The 20,441-nt window shown below is 34.6% G+C and overlaps 2 protein-coding genes across 2 annotated transcripts in view; one reads left to right on the top strand and one right to left on the bottom strand.

The window, feature by feature from the left end:
- Smp_159120 (family C48 unassigned peptidase (C48 family)) overlaps positions 1-2,949 on the bottom strand; it is a gene marked incomplete at both ends in the record, with an annotated part of 38,600 nt that extends 35,651 nt beyond the window's left edge. Inside the window, 3 exons of the mRNA XM_018789122.1 lie at positions 27-78; positions 538-586; positions 2,933-2,949. Of these exons, the coding sequence (XP_018654596.1) occupies positions 27-78; positions 538-586; positions 2,933-2,949 (118 nt within the window). The remainder of the gene's footprint in view (positions 1-26; positions 79-537; positions 587-2,932) is intronic.
- Positions 2,950-6,253: 3,304 nt separating this feature from the next.
- Smp_159110 overlaps positions 6,254-20,441 on the top strand; it is a gene marked incomplete at its 3' end in the record, with an annotated part of 138,521 nt that continues 124,333 nt past the window's right edge. The window contains exons 1-11 of the mRNA XM_018789112.1: positions 6,254-6,586; positions 6,623-6,671; positions 6,708-6,787; positions 6,829-6,933; positions 6,966-7,239; positions 7,273-7,392; positions 7,427-7,543; positions 9,244-9,349; positions 10,443-10,606; positions 12,158-12,301; positions 16,255-16,462. Coding sequence (XP_018654588.1) covers positions 6,540-6,586; positions 6,623-6,671; positions 6,708-6,787; positions 6,829-6,933; positions 6,966-7,239; positions 7,273-7,392; positions 7,427-7,543; positions 9,244-9,349; positions 10,443-10,606; positions 12,158-12,301; positions 16,255-16,462 — 1,414 coding nt within the window. The 5' untranslated portion in view covers positions 6,254-6,539. The remainder of the gene's footprint in view (positions 6,587-6,622; positions 6,672-6,707; positions 6,788-6,828; positions 6,934-6,965; positions 7,240-7,272; positions 7,393-7,426; positions 7,544-9,243; positions 9,350-10,442; positions 10,607-12,157; positions 12,302-16,254; positions 16,463-20,441) is intronic.

The raw sequence follows: 20,441 nt of genomic DNA, 5'->3' as shown, positions 1-20,441 counted from the left end.
ACATGGGACCTATTCTTCCATTCTAGGGTGAAGCATTTGATCGGTGGCGGCGAAGACGTTTAGCCTGGCTTCGTCAACGTGGTGTTAACGCAATGTAAGTTGTTTTTGTTACTCTGTAGGAAAAAATAATGTTCCCAAATCTACCCACTAGAACATAAGTCCGGTTTACATGTGCGGGATTATTACTTAGTCTGTTCAGTTGAACTACTATGTGAAAATTAAGCAACTCATTTTTATATTTAACTTGTATCGTTAGTTACATAGTGTTCATATTCTTGTTTCTGCATCAAGAAATTCTCAGTTCACAGTTGTCCACTGTATTTCAAATGCATACACTTGGCGTTAAATCATACCTCAATATGTTTACCAGTCGGTTCAAAATATAACCCTGTGGCAAGTAAATAACTTGATATTTTATAGACTTTGTAATCACTGTCACATGTATATAGTCTATTGTTTGCTTTATTTATTTATTCTTTACAACTGTTACTGAATCCCATTATTTTAAAAACCCTAAATAGGCCATGTGTTTTACTGTTCGATTCGCTTCCTTGTCAAAGCCGAGTTGGCAATTTGCATGTTATTCGAAAGTAAGTTACCGCTAACTTTTTGAGTGTTATTTATTAAACAAAGGCATCAAATCCTATTTTACGGACATTTTTCTCCTTAAGGTCTCACTGCCCCTCCAAGAAGACATTTGTATTGAGCTTTCAGATCATTTTCACCGTTCTCAAACCTCTTTGATTAAACTTGACGTCTTATTGTTGTCACAGGTCACTAGTCTGTGACTGTAATTTTTGAGTATTTCAGTAGAAATATAGCTTAACTTTTAAAACATATAGTTTGTGACGTTAGACAGGAAAACTTATTAAGGTCTTGTGCATACACATGCAGCAAATTACTGCAGTGCCCCATCGACCAAACATATTAGCATTCACCAGATTACTCGTAGTGTCATCGTACAGTTTAATCAGTCCTTACTGAGATCATTTCAAGAAATCACTACCATAAACTCTATGTATGTATGCGAAGAGTTTATCAGATGAAATAAATCAGAATTCACTAAGCACAATCAAATCACCCAAAGAATAGACATTTAGTTTAACCAGAAGTACTTTTTTGAAGAGGAATTGATTCGTGTGTATAAGGCACCTGGTTAAAGAGATTTATACGAGTGTGCCTATGTTAACTTTGAATAGAACGAAGGGGCAAGCACATGATTGTTTACGGAACATGTTCGGAGGTGTAAATAAATCCAGGTCATAACAGTTGTGAAAAATGTTTAGAGATAAAAATTATTAAGGAAAGGGTAACTTCTACCAGTAACTGGGTGACTATTGTTTACTGTGAATAAACTAGTCTTGTGCAAGAACAAAAAAAGATTACTTCTCGTATAACTGCCAGGAATAATTACTTTACAACGAGGAGAAATCTGATTTGTTGTCTATTCGAATATCTAAGCGACATTGTCTAACCATAAATGACTTCACGTCACACTGTGACTTGACAGATCTATAATAAGGTATAATAGTGACTGTTAATTACTCTATCAATTAGGCTGACTAAAAAGCTACTAATAAACACAAATAAATGAAATATTTAACCTTCTGAATTCCATGCTTTGCATTCTGGTTTCGCGACTGCTTCGCAAACACTTGTTGTGTCGATTGGTTTATCATAGCATTGAGGAGGGATTCTATGTAACATATGAGAGTACCCAACATCTGCTACAGTGACATCTGAAATGTGATCAGATTGTAACTTATTTAAAACATTGTTCTCCAACTGACTTGAGATGAATGGATTATGAGAATAAGTAACATTTAATATGGGTCCATAAGAACTATAATTAGATTTAAACCCATTGAGAATTTGTTTATCATATTGACTAAGGCTTTCACTAGAAACAAATGCATTGTGAGAAGAAGCAATATTTGTTATGGTATCGCCAGAATTCGATTCATTTAAAACATTTTTCTCAAACTCATTAAGAACTTCACTAGAAACTAATGAATCATCAAGATAGTCAGCATCTGAAATGACATCATTAGGAATTTGACCAGAAATTGATTCATTTGAAACATTTGTTTCATTCGACGTGATTAGATCATTGGAATGAGAGGAATGTGGTAAAAGAACCTTGGAACATTGCCCAGAGTCAACATTATTAAAGAATCCGTCGACCTCTTCCTCAATCACAAAACTGTTCACTATTATACATAGTTAACTCGTTGAGTGCATCTATAATTTTTGAGTGCGATTCCGAATTCGATTGTTTAAGCATATGTACCTTCAATGCACCAATGAACATTAAGTGGGATCTGATGAACAAATAAGTCTTCATTAAACTGAAGCATCAGTTTTACTTTGCGGCTGAAATTGACATGTTCTTACACTAGTAACCGCCTCGTTTACTGTAACAGCGACTTGATAAATAAGAGCAGAAGTATATTCGTAACTGAGGGAACAGGATTTGGGATAAGTTGAACTGAAAACTGGGTAATAACTGGGAACAGACAGTTATGTTGGAAGCTGAAACTTGCAAATTGACCCAGGGAACGATCGAATATAGAAGGTGCTACTGGTAGCTAGTTGTAAAACTAGAACATCCGTTGCATCCTCAACTTCTACATGTAAAACGATGAACCACTGCAATTCCCACGACGCGAAGTAAGAACACCAAGACTGGTACAAGTGAAGATTTATCAACCCCAAAACACGAAGATGACTCTAGTCGAAAAATACATTCATTTATGTATTGACTGTACACTCATTTTTATTATTAATTAGGATGAAATCACATATATAAAAAATGCTTTGAGTTATAACAAATCATATGCTACATGTCATGTTGAGCATAGTCCATGTTAATTTAATAGAAGAATATCGTATCTTGAACATAAATCACAATGAGCAAAGGATTGTAACTTTCATTTTTAATCCCACCATATTGTAAACTACTAATGAACACATAAATGCAAATATTTTACTTGGTATTTATTTCAGTTACTTACAAGCTGAATGGAATACACGCAGATCAGCCCAAGATGGTGTTCTCCGCTTCGATAAGGATACAATTCGAGGTTTTAGTCCTCGAGTGCCTGTTCAGAGTAACCTGGTTGATTGTGGAATCTACCTACTTCATTACGTGGAAATGTTTTTCAAGGTAAATTTAATTGTTTTGACACACCGTAGTTAATCATGGGTTTAGACTTGATTTGTTATTGTTGGCCTGTAACCTATGAATCTAAATATCGGTCATTTATTTCAGGCTATCAAAGTATGGCTCTTCGCTTGATGAGCTGGGCCTGGTACAAATGAGTCGTACATATGGTTAGGATTTTATATTTATGTATTAAGTGTGCTAATTCTGATGTAAATCTACCAAAACCAATCTTTGTACTAAAGTTACTGTGCATACTTGGGTGTAAACTCGCACCTTCTGTATAAGATTCGCTTATATAGATCCATATTATTGATCATTTGTCCATTTCTTTGTATGTATTACCTTAGTAACTGATGACTTATAGCCCCTTATATACTTATTCAATGGCACTTAAAGTTGTTTCATACGCAACCCTGCAGTTTACTTCTGTCGATAGTGTTTTCGTGGAATAAACTATCATTAACTCACCGAAAAGTCAACTCTATCACTTATTCACCTTTTTACCACTGGTTAATATATTTTTAGAAACCTGTTCAAAGTTATACGAAAGATTATTTCCAACACGAAATGGCTGGTTGGTTCCCAGAAGCTACTGTCAGTAAGAAGCGTGCCCAAATTCATGACCTTTTGGTTAACCTACGAGAGCGTAATCTGAGGGAGAAGGCTAAAAACTGATTCCAACACGAATCACTGTAACGCTATTCCTGTTTTCATTTACGAAATTCAATTCTTCAAATGAATATAACCACTACATCTTTTTGTATATAAATACACTCCCATCGTTCCTCTTGCATTTCGATTGTATTTTTCGACGGTGTGATTGGTTCGGAAACTAATACTGAACTATTAATGATACACTTTGTATTACAATTCTTCCAGTCGAATATTTCCCTTCTACTTATCTTAAAACAATGGACTATCATCAAATGAATCTTTTAACCAATTTTTTAAAAGTAACTGTGAACGTACTACTGCGTAATTTTCTAGTTTTACTATTTGTAATACATCAATGACACCAACCATAACGGTATTTGTAAAGCTTTTCTTTCTGCACACTATTGTTATTTTCATAAAAGCAAGAAACTAATAATGAGTATTTGTGCATATTTCTGTATTTTTCAATTTCCCAACTGCATTGCATGTTACACAGGTAAAGTTATTAGCGGATATATCGATTAATCATGTGTAATAGATTGATGCACTACTGACCATATGTAGCCCTTTGAATTCAGTTAGGAATTCAGAAAACACTAAACTACTACAAACTTGATGAGTAACTGATACCGAAAGCGTATAAAGTTCTATGAACATGTGCTATAACACCGAACAACCTACCTGTGTTTCCCACCTCCAGAAAAGTGTTGCACAGCAATAAGCGAAAGCAGAGAGAGGTAATTCAGAGTATCTTTGCCCGTTAATAGACAAACAGGCATCCTTTGATCACCATAAGTGGTGGAAGTTTACAAAATTCGGACGAGGTTTCTATTCGTGTCGAGACTTTGTCGGCTATCGCCCAACACTAATAGAACTGCCAATATGAGTATCGTCAGTGTGCTGAACTACTTAACTCCATATGTCCAGATTAAAACTGGTCCATCATAGTTCTAAAGCATTTCGAATTGTTGGAGACCCAACTAACACCATTGTAGTCCTCAAGACATTCAGAAGAGTTCATTTCGCTGACGTCTTACTCAAACAGAAACATGCCACCTGAGTCATCTAAGTTGAATGGTCTCACATTGCTAAATAATTGCCTATCGAAGGTTGTCCTTGGACGAAAGAGTTCATGTACCCATCCTACAATAGTGTATGTCTATTAAAATTGTTGTCCTCAATGTTCCCACCTTGAAACAGATTGAACAACGGACATTTACGACTATGACTAACGTCTCGCGACGGGTGGGGAAAACAATGTCTACTCCTTGTACCCATCTATACTCTGTTTTTTTTTACTACCATCGAAGTAAATGCTTTTGTGAATTCGGTGTGCATCTTGTGCTATTGAGGTATGACAACTTAGACTGATGCATATATGTGCCTGGTCCTGCGTTGTAGTTGACTGAGAGTGATGGCAACTCGCTGATCCCAGGTCGGATAATTGAGACTAATTTCCACAGGTTTGTACAGATCGCAAGCTTCTTGAACTGTCGTGTCTTCTCTCCTCAAATTAAACCTGGGCTCATTGCGGCCAACTACCGATTTCGCGGTAGTTTACAAGATTGTTATTCATTCTAGAGTACCTTCTTGGATTCCAGTCATGCGCTTTGTTGTTCAAAAAACTTATCATTCCAAAAAATTGGTTTCATGTCAGTTGGCTGCACTCAGCATTGATGTCAAACTGAGATAGGTTCAATGGTAGTAGGCAGTTCGTTGGAAAGTATACATCAGCACACACGCGCCTACAAAACCCCCATTTAAATAAAAACTAATTCCACTCATGGCTTCGTGAAACGTCCCGTTGGTGAATATTGCGTTTCTGTGAGGTTCTTACAATACGTAACGTTTAGTTCGGCAATGCACATGAAACTCCAGAACGTTTCCGTAATGATCACAAAACGTGGTGGTGGGAGTGGGGACTCTATTCTACCACGTTTCTTATCATCCAGGTTCAACTTCCGTTTTTCACATATTCTTCCATTTACATATTTCCTTATTTGTCAGATCCACGGCTAATTTTGTTTATTTACCTGACATGGACTTGCTTCCTGTTTTTGATCTTTCCTATGTCAATTTTAAAGCTTTACTATTATGACTACCTAACGCATATATTCTGGTTCAAGCAGACTGTCTGTCTGAACACAACATATTCATTCATCATCAGGGCACATGGAGGCTAAAAAATACCCAATTCACTGAAAAAAGTATTATTTTGTGTCGAGATTACACATATTTTACTATCCAATGGCCTATCACGCACTTGAGCAGGAAAAATCAGCTACTTTGGGATAGCTCGTCACAGAGGTTCATAATAACGGACTAGAAATGGTCAAAAAAATTCAATGTGGCTGACGGAAATGTTGAAATTGTTTTTGTTTAAATCGTCGTAGTGCTTGAATTATTTGTTTTAAATGTTCAAACTGGAAGGTCGAAGTTGGAAGTTTGTTTCCGCGCTAGTCGTCTAGTTGTTTATGTGATTATTATGCAAGACTCATTCCTAGAGTTCCATTTTAGATATGAGCACATTGTTTGTCGTCTTTAGTAGCTATCCCTCCTAAATGTAAGCCGTTTTTACGTGTACGTGATGTCAACAGTTCAAGTTTTTTATGGGCTTTCTTCCAGATTGATTCGAAGACGTATTTTGTTGATATTCTTAACAACAACCTCTCACCGTTTTGTATATAAACCTACATAACAAGAAGCTTCCAGCAACCTGATGTTTTATTCAGGTCGTCATTTGGTGTCTTTTGAAGGAAAAACCCGGTAATGTTCCAGTTCATTCTGATTAATCGTTGATAGGAACTTAAACATAGATATCGAGCTAGGCTGTTCTTCGGACCTTAAAAAGGTAACTCTTCACTTGATCAGACCAATGTGGAGTCAGGATTTAGAAATAAGGTTGACAGATGATGATGACTTTTATTTTCTTTATTCCATTAGAATTACAGTTGATGAGTTTACCGAGTATGTACTGATTCCACTTTCAACCTCGTCGTTTTTTATAGAATTAAGCAGCAACAAGGGTTGCTCATCAATTTTAATGAGTTCGAACAAAAAGTAGCAGATCTATTGTGTATTTGTTCACAAGAGGAGGCTATCGAAAGTCCTAAGTAAACTGGCTATGTCTGTCAACTTATTTTAGATATGGACTTCGGTTTTCCAGAAACACTGAGGAAAGAGATTGCGGTTTATTGCAAATAGTTGAGGCCACTAATTTCAAATATCTTCACCATTTGAGTCTCACTTTGTATGCAGCTGATGACGAAAAGCTTAAACTATTTCTCGCTAGCCGTTTAAAAAAGCATAAGGTACTTGTGCAGGTTTCCTTCATTTTCCAGGCCGAAAGTGATGCCATTATCAAGCAACTTAACCAGTCTGTATCGGAGCTCACGTCGTCTCTCAAATCTGCAGAGGAAGTGTGTTTTTTTTCATCCTTTTTACACCTTTAGGGTACGAAGTTAATCATAGACGAGTTTCAAGCGTTCAAAGTAGAATGTTCAGCCAAAGAAATTAATCTTCGAGCTGAGAATGAGTTTACTATTAGGGAATTGCAGTCGAAACATGATGAGGTTCAGCTTTTTGTCAGTGATTATAAATTCTTAGGTGAAAACGAAGTTAGAAGAATCTCTTTCTAAAGAAAAGGATTTAGCCAATCAAATCCAAGAGGAGCTTCAAAAGGACTTTAAAAGTCGTTTGGATTTAGCATTGAGCAATAATAAAGTGAGTATTTAGTAAGAGGCTGTGATAAATTACTTTCCCTTTTATTGGTCGAACTACGCAATCTATGGTGACTTATTAAGTTTTCTCATGTATTTATGAGAGACCAGGAGCACTTACTACTGGCTGAAACTCGTTTTGTTTTCCCAAAAATAGTTAACGGTGCCACCTTTAAAACGGTTCCTTGTCGTTTGGAATGTGCGTATACAACATTCGACACTGACTATCGTAGATCCGATTGCATGTTTCTATACATACGGTCACGGTGAAGCTCGCTATTTTTCGTACTAAATTTGTTTCGCATGTTGAGTGCCGTGTTCTCAGTCATCTGTGAGGTAGGACTTAGATTCTTTTAGAGATTGATCCATCGATCAAATATTAACGCTTCCACAAGTTTCAAACAAGCATACCTCCTAATGGGGGAATTGACTGGATTGGTTGGTGGGTGAAAGAATATCCTATTCGGAAACACTATTTAACACCGAACTATTAGCAAGTGTGTGAACTGATGTTTCACTGATGTACAGATGAAAATGCACTGTGAACTATTCATGGGACTTATCAAAAATAGGTCCATACTCTATTTGCTCCCTCAGGATCCTGGAGCCCATGTGCACCATTGGTTTGGAATCGGGATTTTCTAACTCCCCTAGGTGGGCCCTCCGTGTCCACCGCCCGGTTAGAGCGCCAGACATTCGCTTTTCGTCCCCTCAGTTTCACAAAAAACACCCCCGCCACGAGAAGGCAGTGAGTAGGACTTCCCTGGCAAAGGCTATATACGCGTGGCCATGTGAGAGCATTTCGACAGGAAGAGCGGACTCTAGCCACTCTTGGCCGTACCAGGACATTTGGGAGTTGTATTTTTTCCATTGACTTAATGATATCCATTCACTGATATTACCAAATTATATTCTAGCTAGTTTGTTCGTACTGTATCTTGGTTACTGACAGAAATGTGAACTTTATAATAGGAACACAGGTGATTCAACTAATATGCTAGTTTTTAACATGTATACTTTTCTGTATGGATTCTGTCGTCATGATGATGCACCATATTAAAGTCCTCCAAATATTATCTTTGTGTTTTCGAACTTCCAAATATTTATTTAATAGTTCGTTTGTTTATGAACCTTATCATGTCTAATGATTTCTTGGATTTCTTGTTTTGCTGATACAAATGTAGTCGAGTCGATGAAAACGTACCTATGAATTTTTAGAAATCTGATTTCTACTATAAGATATATCTCACCCTAACTTTCTCTTTACAGTAGACATTCTCGACTCATCGTAACCTATTGTGTTGGTTTCTTTTCCCAATCGTCTGTGACGTTTGATCACATTTCAAAAAGGAGTTCTCTTATTATATTTGTTGGTCATAAACTTTTAATTGTGTGATATTAATACGATATTCAGTTACTTATTTTAACTAGTTCTGGGGGTCAACTTGGTCTCCATCTATCGTTCTCGTGTTCCTAATTGGGTCTTCCAATCCACTGTTTTCTTGTTAAAATACCACGGTTTACGCAAACGTAACACACTAGTTCTCGGTCCTTTTAGTTTCTTTTAGGCTACCTAATCTGTTACAATATTATGACGTAAATTGATTCTCTTCCTGGATTTTAACATTATTTTATCCATATCCATGGCATTACTGATATTTGCTTAAATAAGGAAATAAAAGTCTTTTGTTTCGCATTGAGCAGAATCTACGGGACCATCAGTCTGTCCTTCAAACACGTATAGAAGCACTACAAGAGAAAATAAAGTCTACAGAAACCGAAAATATTTCTTTAACTGAAGAAATCAAAAGTAGGTTTTACCTGTTTTCAATCAATCTCGTCAAAGGTATATATATATATATCAAAACATAAACTTGTGGCGATCTCAGTGCGGTTTTTTATAACATTAGTAAAACTAAAACAATCTTTTATTAATTTTGATAGTTGAGAGAATAATCTTTTATTAACCTAAATAAGTACTTCTTGGCTGTTTTTTACGGATCTGTTTCTTTAAAAAGTATTACCCCTGTTCATTTATTTGCAGATTGTAAGACCCTTTGCGTGGCGCATTTTTTGTGCCTCATTGTAAATAGCTAGAAAACCTTATTTGATAGTCAAAAAATATATATCCCAAATGAAATCAGAGTACGTAGTATAGATTTATATTGGTGTTTGTAAGGGCCCAGCAGCTCTTGGAATGTTGAACTTGTTACTTCTTTACTCCTTTTTGAGTCGCTGTCTATAGTGATTTCTAGACATTGTAAGACTTAGTTGTTGCTGAGAGCTCTCTTGAACTCACAGAGCTTGTTAGCATCGAAGGCTCTATCAAACTTATATAGTGTTGCTTGTTCAACTATTCGCTGCCTTTTTAGCTTCATTTTTGTCTTGGTCACCACAGAGACGATCCGAAGCTACATCATATCTTCTCATTATTCTTACGTCTTGGACCTTCTGAATTTTTTATTCATGTAGGTATGGTCAGTTTAGTTTCCTGTAGTGTGGTCCGGTAAGTTTTATGTACATATGTATGCATTTGTTGGAAAAATGCTGCCATTTATGACGATGTTGTTGAAAGCACACAGATTTGCTAGTCTCTATCCACTGTACTTCCTTTCACCTGGTCCATATCGCTCCACGATGCTTTTATATTCGGTATTGTCCATTCTAACCTTGGTGTTTAGGTCCCCATCAGAATGGTCAGGTGTTTTAAGAGGAATTTTTTTACGATGAACTGCAGCCTCTCCAGGCGAAGTTCCTCTTTTTAATCTTTTTGTAAATAGTTTAGTCCTCATTACCTGAAAAAAGTAAGCGACGTTTAAATTCTGTATTCATCTTCGCATTAGTTGGAAATCTACTCTCCTTATTCCTGTCATTAGTTTATACATGTTAAATTTTATTTTTAGACGTACGTTCTCAGTTGGATACAACCAACCGGGCATATGATCTACAAACAGAGGTGGTTAATCAGTTACAAAGTAAAATATCTATGTTAGAAGAAAATATGATTACCAAAGGTAAACAAATACTGGAGTTAGAGAATTCATTAACCAAAGAACATGAACAAAAGGTAATAGGTCATAAATTTACGTTACATAAATTGTTTTTAAATTTTGAGTCAGTATTTGGGATCTATTTCAATATAACCGTATTCATTTACTTTCTAACTTATGCTACTTTTTCATTAGAACGCATCAGCACAGCAATAAAATCACTGTGGTGAAGTAGAAACAAAAAGATGCTAGTTTTCAAATTTTTTTTTAAAAACCAGTCGTATCATTTTATGGATTCATTCTGTAGTTGATACATGTACGTTTTTACAACGTATTATGCTTCATCTACTTTCTTTCGGACAGGTAGGGGTGTGTTGTTTATGGTGGCAAGAGAATAAGTTGATATAAATTCTCATAGTCATTATTATACTAAAGTTCCGTAATCTCAGTCTCATTTACATTCGTTTATTCATGGTTTACAAAATCAGGTTTAGTGGGTCAAGTAACTTCAACAGTTTATAGGTATCTTTGTCAAGAATAGATTTGTTAACTTCGAGTAAATCCGGTAGGTTTCTGATAATAGAAGCACATTTGTCACATTTGAAATGATAAAAGAAACGATTTACGCGAAGTCACGAATCATCGGCTATTCAGTTTTCTACACATTGGTTTATTACAATATATTTTTGCTTTTATTATTCTTATAACTCAGACAATTCTTTTTACAGTACTTTCATACCTTGTGTTCATAACTTATTTGCACCAATCCAAGTGGCGAGACTATAATTTATGGACGACCTTTGAACGAATCTTAAGTGACCTTGAGAAATGTTAGCCAATCAGTAAACGGTCAGCATAGAGTAAAAATATATTATACAAAACCAAAGAATTAGAGTGGATACACTTCTTTTATATGGTCCAAAAACTTGTCAAGGTTAGAGAAAGGTTCAAAGGTTCCAAAATTGTAACGCATAAGGTAGAGTAACTCATCCATATGGCTCCATAATAGTTGGTCTCTGGAACCATGATAGGGTCACAAAAACCATCTCGGCCTCCACCACATAGCTTCGAAATTGTTTGTGTGTACTCTGGTTGTGTAAGTTTAGCATATGTATTACGGATATGTCCCTACAATATTCATACAACTGAACAGCCGAAGCTTCAGTAACATCTGCGATTATTGCAGCCAATACTACTATTTTCTGTTTGTTTCACAAATGCTCTTTGACTTTATAAATGTCTGTTTTCACTTCTCCCTAGATATGCATCATTAAATATATATTTCATTTAACCTCTTTGACCTTTGGTTTTCATGACTAACGTATATTCATTCATTTACGAGTATGCTTAAATTTAACGGAAATTGTTGAAGCCTTGATTATCAATACTATGTCTAATATGATGTATCTACGGAACAGACCATACAACCGTCATTAAATTAAGAAAATTTGAAATTTCGTCATTCATCTCTGTATAGTTTTGTATATCTTTAGCAAGTTCCCTACTAAATTATTCTGTTTGTTTCATTATGTATAGATATTGTATTTTTAATAGAAAGGTTTTAATGAAAAATGTTCAGATAATTTGGGCAGATTTTACAGTTGCTTATAATATTCTCTTTTGTTTAGTTGCAGTTACTTGAACAGTCAGAACAACACTGTCGTAGCATACAAAATTTGGAGAAACATTTAGCTTCGAATACGGAAGAAATAAATAAATCCAATGAAATCATTAAACGCTTACAAAGTGAAGTCAAGAGTTTCCAAACAAAGGTAATGAAAGTTTTAAGGATTGTTTACAGTAATGATATACTATTATCATCATGTATCTTCATAAGTTCAAAATGTCAAGAAAATTAATAGGACGATATTATATTATAATGTATTGAAACGTTTTCTTCGAAACGTGAAAAAATGAACAACTAAGAAAATGTTTTCACTAGATCCTAGTAGTATGATCTATTTTGGATGCTCATGAACATAAATATTCAGACTGATAACGTTTTTGTTAGCAAATTTTCCGTGTTAAATTATATACTCTCTTTTCAATAGAAGAGTAGCCATGTAATTCATCAAGAAAGTGCAGATTTATGTACACTGTTTGGTGTCATAATGTATGATGTCTAATAATACTACCTATGTTGTCCAGTCCAAATTAAATTATACAGGGTTTGAACCTATAACTTACTGGTTAAAAGTCGTGTACTCTAGCAACTAAGTCGTTTCTTTACATATTTTCTTTTTATACAAACGATCAGTTACGGCACCATATTCTGTAAGTTATATCTAATTACTCGTTATTAAGTCAATGTTATTACCTACCTGATCTGCTACCACTTATTGTTTCGCATTAATTCGTGAAATTCTCGTCGAAACCTTTCGTAGTTAATTTTTCTACTATTAAACGCAAAGTGAAAAATATGACGGAAAGAATACCTAACTTCTCCACGTTGACTTACTTGAAGTCTCCATATCTAACTAAAAATGGTCAATCTTGTGGAATAGAATTAATTTTAGAGTGCGACACATTTGGTTAACATCAAAATTTTCTTTTAAAAATAAACAATGTACAATGGATTCGCTATTATGTCATATTCTCAGCAGCAGAATATAAGTTAACAAGCTCGGACATCTTCAAAGATCAACAAGTAGTAACATGATAGCATGATAGCATCTGAAATAAAAATCACGGATTCGTAATTATATTTGGAAAAGTGAAAGAAATTAATTAAGCTTTCAATTTGTGTTACTAAGGCACTGAAAGAATAAATGATGGTATTTTAATCATAAAAATTAGGATTTAGCTCCTGATTGCCTTGACTTTCGAAAGCAGAAAAATACAATTCAATAGTTATTGTAAATGTGCAAATTATATTTATCTGGTGTTTTATATTTAGTAGATGATGAACAATCTAACTAATGCTATCACTTAGGTATGTAGACTATTCAGTGTATGTTCAGTAAAGCATGTATATACCTAATTCTTCGTCATTCTAAATGACTTATTTATGAGTACATGTTAACAAGTTTCTTCACGTTACTAACCAACATGTTGCGTGGAAAGGAAATCTAGCTTTGATGCGAAAAATATTCCGTTGAATACAGCTTCCAGTCTTCGGCTAACCTCACCGAAGATTTAATCACCCTTGAATACGTTCTTTTCAGGTTTATTCGTTCATGTTCTTGTGCCAGTTTTCACCGCTATATTTCTTTACAAACCTATAAAAATAACCATTTTTCGAATGCAAGATTGTTACTGGTTCCTGGATTTCGCTCATAGGATCACGTAATTCCTAAGTCTAAATATCAGAAGTACTTGTAAAGTACTCATCTGGTCCTATGGCGTTCGGATTTGAGATGTGAAAAACGTAAAAGATTAGCGCCATCTTTTGATCGTGCGACGAATACACTACTGAAGTTAATCTATTTATTGTGAATGAAGTTTCTCTAACGGATGGTTTAAATTGTCTGAAGGATGCAGGAAATGTGGTGTTTTATTTCATATTGACCCATTGTTGTGGAGTAAAATTTTCGATTGTCAGAATCAATTAAGGAAATGCTAATCGATAGATCAGTGGAATGGTGCGATGTGGCCGAGTGATGGGTGCTCATGAGACCGTATTATTGATCTAAATGATTAGAAACTAAAGACAAGACTACTAGCTAGGCGACTGGATTATCATGCAATAAAATAACATGCGTATATACAAAATATAAACACAGAATAAACATGATAAAATGACATTGTCAATTAGAGGAAATGAGTCCATAGATCACTCACCCTCTGATCAACTAAGGCCTGATTGTGAGGCCTAGTTCTTGGGCGTCGTATCAATCGTACATGTGATATTCTGAAGACGATTGCGAAAAATTCTTCTCTGTAAAAGTGCAAAACTTAGTGGATAAGATAGTTGTATTATGTCGCGGAACTAATGAGTTTAGTTGGCTCCATGAAAAAAGCATTATTTCCAGTACGAATTTTTGTCAATATTTGAACGAGTAGTTTGACAGAAATTGAACGTCAAGTATAGAAAAGACATTATTTGTAAAAATTATATCTGAAATAATCTCAGCGATTAAAATTTAAATAATCCCAACGTTGCTTACAGAAGACTTGCTTGGATTTCTTCACGGCAATAATCAAAATTATCAAAGAATATATAATGCTCAACATTGAAATCAAATCTATACTGTGCTCATCCAATCATATTCAGATACCGTAATATCAGCGTTGGCGAAACTATAATTTACAGACGAACTAATCGGGTTAAGATGACAGATCTTGGATTTTGGTGCGAAACTCATTCACTTATTTGGCTAGATACCATTTTGGCATTATGGCTGGTCAGTTCGTGATGAAAACATTAAATCTAATTCCTAACCCTAACGCCCAACTATAAATCCTAGTCGTAATTCCTCATACTAACACATAACCCTCATTTAGCCATAGTAAGTGGATATTTCAGGGTCATTTTAGCGTTGCTCATAGGTCCTCCATAAATTATAGTCTCACCTCAGCGTTAGTGAAAGGATAAATTTTCAAATGTTATCTATGAGATCAATTGTCATGATTGTAGTGCAGTTTATGTGGGTGAAACATGTAGACAGTTGAATGAGAGTTTGAAGGAACACAAACAATGTTTGAAACATGTTCTCAAATAGTCAGTTAATTTTAAGAAACTTGAGAATAGGTCAGGGATAACGTTACATGCGTTAGAAACAGGATACAAGACCAACTTCAAAAGGACCAAAATACTTCAGAAAGGGTTTGTCATGCATGAAGAAAGCTTGACAGCAGATGTATGGGTTAATAAGAGCAGTCTGAACAGAAAAAAATTCTATTCAACTAGCTACCCCTTGGCAAATAGTAATTAACACGTAATTAGACCCTAACTCTATCCAGCCTGTTTACTTCACATGAACCGTTATTTTGACAGAAATTAATTTGAATTTTTTACCACTACAATTGTGTATTTAGTGGTTCTTATTTAGCATACACATCGACGTTTCAAAAATATTTTCAATTCGCACTTGTATTCTTCTAATAAACAAAAAGCAAATTAACACTTAGTATCAATTAATAATAACTTATACTCACGAATAAATAAACATAATATCCCAATTACTAAATTCAAAATCTGAATGTGATTGGATTAGCACAGTATAGATTTGATTTGAATATTGAACATAATGTGTATTCTTTGATAATTTTGATTATTACCCTGAAGAAATCCAGACAAGTGTGTTGGACAAAATGTTGAGATTATTCAAATTTCAACCGCTGAGATTATTTCAAATATAATTTTTAAAAGTGATCATCCCCAGTAGATTTCCATCCAATGGGTCTGGATTATATTGTCATTATTTTCAACCCAGTTAATTTTATCAGTAGAATAATCATCTTACTGTATCTTTAATGTATAACTTCCGTACTCTCTACTCATACATTATGACTGATCAGAACCGCTTGCTTTAATAATCAAATCCTTGAATCTAGATCTAGACTTTAGCACCGTTGAACACCAGTCAAATCATAACATATCAGACAATTCAGTTTGTTATTTGTTGAGCTTCCATTTTAGTTGTTGATCTATGGTATCGTTTCTATTGTATTAACATTTTGTACAGTAATTCATACTCACAGTTATTTACAACTGGAATGTTTTATTCTATACAACGTTACATTTAAATAATAATGTAAACACTTAGGTATTCATTTGTCTTAGGCTAAGTTACGTGGTCAAGTAGCAGCGGAACAGGAGCGTTTACTTGTTTCCAAAGTCTCTGAAATTCAGAGACTACATACCGAACTAGATAAATTAAGATCAGAAATCACGAATGTCAAAAACCGCAACACTCAGATTGTTGAAGAGCATGATCAAACCTTGAAAAGTTTGGCAGATGCTCAGAAAACAATCAAGTCCAATGAAACAAGTAAGTTATGGGAAACTAATTACGATTTATTTTTATATAAAGAAAGAACAACCAATATTTTATCGATGGAACTAATCGTACACGATGTGTTCATATATGTGTATATCATAGTTCACGATGAAATCCTTTGTATTTAGTTTTGTGCTTATTTGACTGATTTCATGGTATAAAACAATCTTTCCTGATATTCATTTTTATTAGAGATAGTGTTTGCTATCACCTTTTGGTGAGAACTTAATGAAGTAGTACACCTAAATTTTAAAGATTTTGAGCACTTCTATCTAAACGCTCGACGGCCATCTGTGCATATCAATTGTTGCGAAATCACAACGGATTTCTATAAGGTATAAAACGTCTCAAATTGGTAATTTTGAAATCAGTGGTGTGTGATGGGTTTTTAGCAAGTACAATGTACATCTTGCATTGGATTCTAAAATAATTATTTTGTTGGATATGTAAGTAGCGTGATCTAGTGGCTTTATTGATTTGTTAATCTGGTTTTTTATCCAAACTATTATGTTATGTCGCGCGATTAGTAGATTAAGAATTGATTCAATGAAATCTATTATCCAAAAACCAATCGGTGCAATGGGAACTTGAGGATGGATCTTAATGTTTTATGGTGAAAATGATTTGTTGTATATACATTTTGCACTGACAACAGGAAATAAAGCCTGTACACATTCAAGAAGTCAGATGATTGAATAGGAAATATTATGACTACAAATTAGTGTGAATTGACGATGAACAGTGTTAATTGTTCATTTAAATTTTCATTGCACAATTATTCAATCATAATTCGATTTGATATTGATTGATTTCTACACACTGTTAATCAGTTGTTCTGACTCACTATGAATGGCCGATTCTCGAGTACTATTCAAACGTTAGACTTCTATCATAACAGCCAGATATCGCGATATTGATCGTTAATCCTTGATTTTATGTAATTAATTTAGACCGACCCACGATTTCAACTGTGAAAATACTACAATCTCCACAAATTCCCCTACTAATAACAATCATGTGCTCACTAGTGACTAGCTTCAAGATGTAACTCTTGGAGTTTCAGTGAGAAGCTGTGACCAATGGAGTTCAACCTATGTCAGGTGTGAGACAGTTATCCACCTCAGGCAATGTATGGAGGTTGCTCAAGATCATGGGTTGGTTGAAGTTAGACACTAACACCGTTGGATGCCGGCTTAGTGGTCTAGAGCTTAAGTGTTCGCGCGCGTAACTGAAGGTCCTAGATTCTAGTCCCGCGTGTGGGATCTTGGATACACTGCTGATAAGTCCCGTACTAGAAGGAATCGGCCGTCCATTGCTTTCGTGTTTTCAATGGTGGTCTGGTTTAGATCAACTCGTGAATTAAACTGTGAAAATACTACAATCTCCACAAATATCCCGACTGAGTTTATTTTGTGTTAATTCAAATAGGCTGGATTTCTTAGCAGATATGTTCATCTGATTTTCACTATTGTTTCGTCGTAGTGTATTATTCTGTTTCATATTTGTCAAAAATCACTGGTTGATATCATGGAAAGCAGTGGAAAAATTCCGCTGATATTTCGTTCAGTTAATCAGGACAAAATACATCGAAGAATTTAGAATACCAGTAATACTTCTTGCACTGAAAAGGTTTTAAAAGTTTTTTCACCTTAACATAGGTAATCCACAAAATCGAACCTTTGTTTTTGTAATTCACAACCCTAAATTTAAGTGAACTCTTCATTTACTAATCATAGATTCTTGTACTGTGTTTTTAAATCACTCTTCAGTTGTGAAGGCTAGTAACACAACATGGTTGCCTAGATGTATGTTGGTTTGAGGGGGTTCAAACTTGTAGCCCAATTTTTTAGGGTCGAGACACAGCACCTCAAGCAGAATGTCAGTGGTAGAAAATGTATAAATAAAATTTTTTCCCGATTTCCGAAAAGCCGCGAAATTCGACCTTTAGTTTTCTATTCTATAAGAAGTTAATTACTAGTGTGTATCGATAGATGATATGCCTAAAGGGATCTTATAAAACTTTGATTTGTAAATCTATATTTATATCACGTCTTTTGTCTATTCATTTTAAACACACTAGTCAGTTATATTATTACTCTTAATACTATCGTATTCAATGCTTCTGTAATTATCACTAGATTCACACCTATCACGTTATAAATGTATTGTCTTTTCCCTAGAGATCATGGCAGACAATTTATTTCTTCATGTATTAGCTCGCGTTTAATAGCCACTTTAGTTAGACATATTGACATTTTCTTTTCATTAAAAGAAGTCTGCAATGTGGGATTTTAGAATGTTATTATTTCTTCTTTTGTCGTTGTTATTATCCCTTTGATTCCTATCACATTTATGACCACTTCTACTCTTCCCCTGTTTATCGTATAGTAATAAAATTTTCCGTTTGTATGGAATCTCGACATTGCAGATACTCCTGGGTTATGGATTAATAGAAAGCAGTCGAATATAGTGTAAAATAAAATCATTTAAAGATAGTTTAACCAAGTTACAGAATACTAGCCTTAGATAACTATTACAAAACTTTTGAGACGGTGCCATTTTCACAGATATAATTAATACGCGGTTGGTTACATACTTTTTGATGAGATCTTTTGTGGTCAACAGATGCGCACTTTACTCATGCATCCTTACATAAGAATAACAGTTTTGCTTTAATTATGTTTGTTGTAGGATTTACCAAAATCCACGTTTTTGAACAGCTATGATAATGTTCAGAAGACTTCATCACCAAAGAAAACTATTGGACCATAAAAATGGTTTTTAATAATAATATTAAACAATAAATTAGTGTCGCATTTAAACGTTGTAGGGATTTTTATAAAAAATATGTTTGATCTTTAATTTTATTAAATCTTTCGCAGTTATCGCTTGGTTGAATCGCCAGATTGCCGAGAACGATTCAGGTTATGTACAAAATCGCTTGAAGCTTTCAGCGTTTCCAGTAATAAGTGTATCTTCTGGAGTAATTTGTCCTCTTACTACTCCTAATTCACTTACGGATACCTCTTCTGGAAGTGAGAAACCCTCAGCATTCGAAACTACTCCTTCATATATCCCATTAACGCAGCATTCCCAAGCTTCTCGTGTAGTCCCTTTATTTGACACACATACATCTGTCATGGTGTCTTCATCTTCAAATACCAACATCTTGCAAACAGTTGACAAAAGGCTCATAGAACTACCCAACAGTTCAAAAAATAATTTGTGTGTGAAAAATGTTCCTTCTGCAATAGATAACACGGTAAGAATGATTTAACTGTCTACTGAGAAGAGTAATTACACTAATATATATTTCTTGTCGTGCACATATACTTGCTAAGGAAATTCAAAGTGTTAACTCTCAGCTTTCTCGAGAGTGATGTATTCGATAAGTATCTAAGTTACATCACTCATCTTCACTCCTATTACAATTAGGTCGAAATCTCTTATTGAGAAAGCGTTTATTTATTGAAATTTTCTTTGTATTAAATCTTAATCATTTATGTACGTACAAACCTTACAAACACCACTATCAGTATGCAAATTCACTTCTGAAAATGTTTGCAAACTCACTTTAATATATTTCTGTAATGTATTTATTGCAGTTGTAGTCTTTATTGACTTAAAAGCAGCATTTGACTCTGTAGACCGAGAGGTTCTGTGGCAGTGTCTGCCAGTGAAAGGTGTGCCTCAGAAGTAAGAACAGAATGTACACTGGGTGAGTAAGTTCGTAGAATAGCATAACTTTGAAGAAATGTTGGTAGATTTCAGAAGCATGACTCTTGTTCCTCACCCCATTTGAATGAATTTGATGTCAAAGTATTAAATAAAGAGTGGGTACAACAAGACTAGTCAATTTTGTCAACAACATGAAATATGCATCTAAGAACTTAACAGAAGCTTTATGAAACAAACGATTATGTATTAACATCTATATGCCTAAAAGGGTAAGAAAGTAATATACTAAGTA

The sequence above is a fragment of the Schistosoma mansoni genome, chromosome W (genome assembly GCF_000237925.1).
Source record: "Schistosoma mansoni strain Puerto Rico chromosome W, complete genome".
Lineage (NCBI taxonomy): Eukaryota > Metazoa > Platyhelminthes > Trematoda > Strigeidida > Schistosomatidae > Schistosoma > Schistosoma mansoni.
The sequence above is the reverse complement of the archived record's forward strand: the minus strand, read 5'-3'. Positions and strand labels throughout refer to the sequence as shown.